Below are 4,511 nucleotides of genomic sequence, written 5' to 3' on the forward strand. Positions count from 1 at the left end.
AAAAAGGCAGACGCACATTACAAAATAAAAAGCGAATGCTAAATCAGAAAAAAAAAAAAAAATTCCATTATAGACCAATGAAATTGAAAAGCAAGTTTCGTAAAAAAAAAATAAATTGCCCAAAACACAAAAATAGAGTGGACGAAAGTTCTACTATTCACTCCAGTTTTTTTATATAAAAATATAAATATAAATATATATGTATATTTAATTATTCTTAAATAAATTATTATGACATAAATATTGTTTTAATATTACTACTTTTTAAAAAAAAAAAAAATTTGACTTAAAGACAAAAATCAATCATTTCTACAATTCAAAGGTTATAAAAAGTGAAATAATTTTGATAAAAATTTTAATAATTTTATAAAAATTTAAGACGATAATGAGCAAATTTTTAATAATTTATAAAAATTATAAATTAATTTAGCTATTTTGAATCTTTTTAAATTTCTCATCATAGATGCCCACCCAAAGCTGTGGTCTATGCAGGTCTCACTATTGATATTTATTAGTGACATGACCTAGATAATTCTAACTTTCGCTTTACTCCTTGACTTTCAACTTTCTCTTGCTGGCTGCTGTAATTTTTCTTTTTTCCCCAAATTGCTCACTCTTTAGCTTCAAAACTCTCTGACTGCAACCAATGGGCATTTTAATTTTTTTAAAAATTATGAATAAATGGGCATTTTTGAAATAATCAATACTTGAAAAAAAGACACATCAAAACTCTCTGACACCATATGTGTGTGTGTGTGTCTATATATATATATAATACATGCAGATATTGACTTGTGAGACATTAAAATAAATGATATTTTTAACATTAAACATAAAAAATAAAATTATGTGTTACAAATTTAGAATAATTTCACAAATCCTTTTTTTTTTTGTTATTATTTTTTCATTTATTTATTTACACTTTAAATAATCTATAAATGATATACATTGAGATCATGAAAATACAATTTCAAACACTTTACTTAATTTAAATTCTACAATGAACATAAGTTTAAGTACTTTACTTAATTTAAATTCTACAATGAACATAAGTTTAATTTTGTGCATAAGTCAAATTTTATTTTTTTAAAAAATTATAGTAATATTAAAGCAATATTTATTTTATAATATTTTATTTAAGAAAAAAATAAAATATACATATATATATTTATATTTTTATAAAAAAAAAAAAAAAAACTATAGTGAATAGTAGAACTTTCAGCCAATCTATTTTTGTTTTTTTTGACATTTTATTTTTTTGACTAAACTTGTTTTTCAATCTCGTGGGACTATATTGATATTTTTTTTTCCCTAATTTAGCATTTGCTTTTTATTTCTTAAATATATAATTATTAGTTTTGTAATGTGTGTCTTTATTTTTTAAATAACTTTTATTTGATTTTTTATTATTTATTTTTTAAAAAAAATTAATTTAAATCACGTTGAATGTCCCAATAAGATTATGAAATGTTTTTTCAATCAAACTATTACTTAATATTTTTATTAAAAAATAAAATTAAAATGGAAGAAAACTCATGAAAATCAAATGTAAAATATACTAAAAATAAAGAAATATAAATATATTTTTTAAAATAAATAACAATTTTAGATAGCTGAGCAGGGGAAGGATGGCGGCGGCAGCTCCGTCCGGTTGACCTGCCAAGAAACGATTGCAAGAGGCAGCCACCAGCGTCGAGCTGTCCTCTTCTCCCACTGACGCATTTCCACCAGCTCACATCCATTATTATTCTTATTATTTTATTGTCTTCCTAATAATATTATAATATAATATTTCCCCGTCCTTTATAATCAAATCAAATCCCCTCCTCCCCCCTCTCGTCCACACTTCACTTCCCATGGAGAAAGCCGAGCCTTCGACGGCGGTGAAGGACGCAGATGAAACCCCGAGGACCCACCACTCGCCCATCCCGCGGGGTCTGACTCAGGACGAGTTCAACGAGTTCACCCAGTTCATTTCCGAGTTCCATACGTACCGGGTCGGCCCCCGTCAATGCTCGTCCCTCCTCTCGCAGCGCGTCCACGCACCCGCCGACGTCGTTTGGTCGGTCGTCCGACGTTTCGACAGGCCCCAGACGTACAAGCATTTCATCAAGAGCTGCGCCGTCCGGGAAGACTTTGAAATGACGGCGGGGTGTCGTCGGGAAGTGAACGTCATCTCCGGGTTGCCGGCGGCCACCAGCGTCGAGAGGCTCGACATGCTCGACGACGGGCGGCGCGTGACCGGGTTCAGCATCATCGGGGGCGAGCACCGGCTGAGGAACTACCGGTCGGTCACGTCAGTGCACGAGCGCAGGCACGACGGGAAGATCTGGACTGTCGTTTTGGAATCGTACGTGGTGGACGTGCCTGAGGGGAATACGGAGGAGGACACGCGGCTGTTCGCGGATACGGTGGTGGGGTTGAACCTGCAGAAGCTGGCGTCGGTAACTGAGGGTTTGACCCGTGACGGCGACGATACACCGCTGGCGATGTGATTAAATCGTCAGGATAAAGGGAGGAGGGGGGGTGGGGAGCAAAGGTTTTTCTTTATATTTCAGTTTCGTCTTACATGGGGATTTTTTTAAACTGTTTTTTGGGTTTTTTTTGTTGAATTACCGAAACAGCCTTTGCTACAAGTGAAGCGACTGGGATGCCGTGGGGTTTATTGTGATTTTTGGTACTTGGTAAGGGCATTGCGGTCAAAAGTCCGTCTACAGAAATGTTGAGCTAATTTTGTTAATGTTTTGCTATTTACGTGAAAATTGTCGTATCTTCATTTTCATCATTATTTATTTATTAATTTATAGCATAAAAGAGGAAAAGATCAACCGTCTGATTCTTTGGATCAGGAGGAATCTACATGGATTATTTTTTATTTTTTATTTTTGTCAAAAAAAAATTGCTGTGATGTTAATCTAATACGTGGTAGGCCTCACGATATATAATATTTTACGTTACAATAATTTTTAATGATTAATAATATTTTCCAAAGTAATGATGTTAACGGTTATAAGAAGTAACAAACCGTTATCATATGGTATTTATTATTTAGAAGTATTTTCAATAGATGGAAAATGCAGAAGGCTTTAGTTTTTTTTCGTAATAGTTTAGCTATGGGGTAAAATAATTCAAAAAAATGAGTAAGGGAAAATGGAAGGCTATAATAAAGTATAGACACACAACTGTTCAATTAAAAATATATACTTTCATATAAGCATAATATGTAAAGCTCTAGTTTATAATATTTTGAGGGTAAAAATATTCACCTTTCCTGAGATTTGAAAAAAAAGATAAAAATTTTTCTTAAAGTTTTAAAAATGTTATAAGTCTTTCGTGATATTTCAAAAATATTACATACTTTCCTTGATGTTTGTTAAAAAGACACAAACTTTTTCTTAAAAAAAATTGTTTGTTTTTTACAAAATATAATGGTAGGTTTATATCTTTTTAACAAATTTTAGAGAAGTTCTTTAGCGTCTTGAAACATTAGTAAGGTCTCTGAAATTTTTGAAATTTCATAAGAGATTATATTACAGTTTTTGGAAAGTGATAAATAAAATTGTCTTCGAGAACTTATATTATATATACATATTTTATGTTAAAAGACAAATGTAAAAGTTAGTTTGTTGTTTCATCGAAGCTAACCCTCCCCTTTTTGCATCTTTGGAATGTTCCCTTGATTCTTACATTTCTCGAAAAAAGCTTGCAATCTCGATTATCAATTGGGCATGCACTTGTAAAAACAAATAAAATTGAATTGTTCCTACCCAGGTGTTTATTGGATTTAAAAATAACAACAACAAAACCAAACCTTAGTCCCACTAAGTGGGGTCGGCTATACGAATCATTTTCCGCCAATTTATGCGATCATGAACCATTTATTTTGATAGATTTAAAAATATTAAATTCTTACTCACTATCTCCTCCCAAGTTATTTTAGATCTACCCCTACCCTTTCTACTGCTCCCCACAGTAACTAAGTCACTTTTCCTCACAGGTGCATTATAAGGCCTATGTTGTAAGTGTCCATACCATCTGAGTCGTCCTTCCCTTATCTTATTGGATTTAAAAATAAAATAAAAAAATTATTACAATTAAATATCAAATTTTATATATGTTATATTTAACATGATGTAAAAACTTTATTCAATAAGAATATTTTTGAAGTATTGATTGCATTTGTAGTAAATTAAAATAGTGTTCACATAATTAACTTTCTTTAATGACAAATATAGTCACCATTCTCACAGAAATTAATATATAGAATAAAAAGACATTCTAATAGTTTTTCATTTATAAATTTATAAATCTAATTAATATAAATTAAAATAATATTATGAATCCAAATGCTCACAACTATGTAAAGGAAACAAATAAAATTTAAAATAGAAAATTCAAAGATTGCGAGAATAAAATTGTACGTCAGATGATAGTTCTGGATTTTAAAGAGAAATATATATATATATATATATATATATATATATATATATATATATATTATACACCTTAGG

At 30.6% G+C, this 4,511-nt stretch overlaps 1 protein-coding gene across 1 annotated transcript; it reads left to right on the plus strand.

The window, feature by feature from the left end:
- Window positions 1-905: 905 nt before the first annotated feature.
- On the plus strand, window positions 906-2,782 carry LOC131164858 (abscisic acid receptor PYR1-like). Its single transcript, XM_058122370.1, has one exon. The coding sequence runs from the start codon at window positions 1,857-1,859 to the stop codon at window positions 2,493-2,495; it is 639 nt and encodes a 212-aa protein (XP_057978353.1). The 5' UTR covers window positions 906-1,856; the 3' UTR covers window positions 2,496-2,782.
- The last annotated feature ends 1,729 nt before the right edge of the window (window positions 2,783-4,511 follow it).

The sequence above is a fragment of the Malania oleifera genome, chromosome 9 (genome assembly GCF_029873635.1).
Source record: "Malania oleifera isolate guangnan ecotype guangnan chromosome 9, ASM2987363v1, whole genome shotgun sequence".
Taxonomy (NCBI): Eukaryota; Viridiplantae; Streptophyta; class Magnoliopsida; order Santalales; family Ximeniaceae; genus Malania; species Malania oleifera.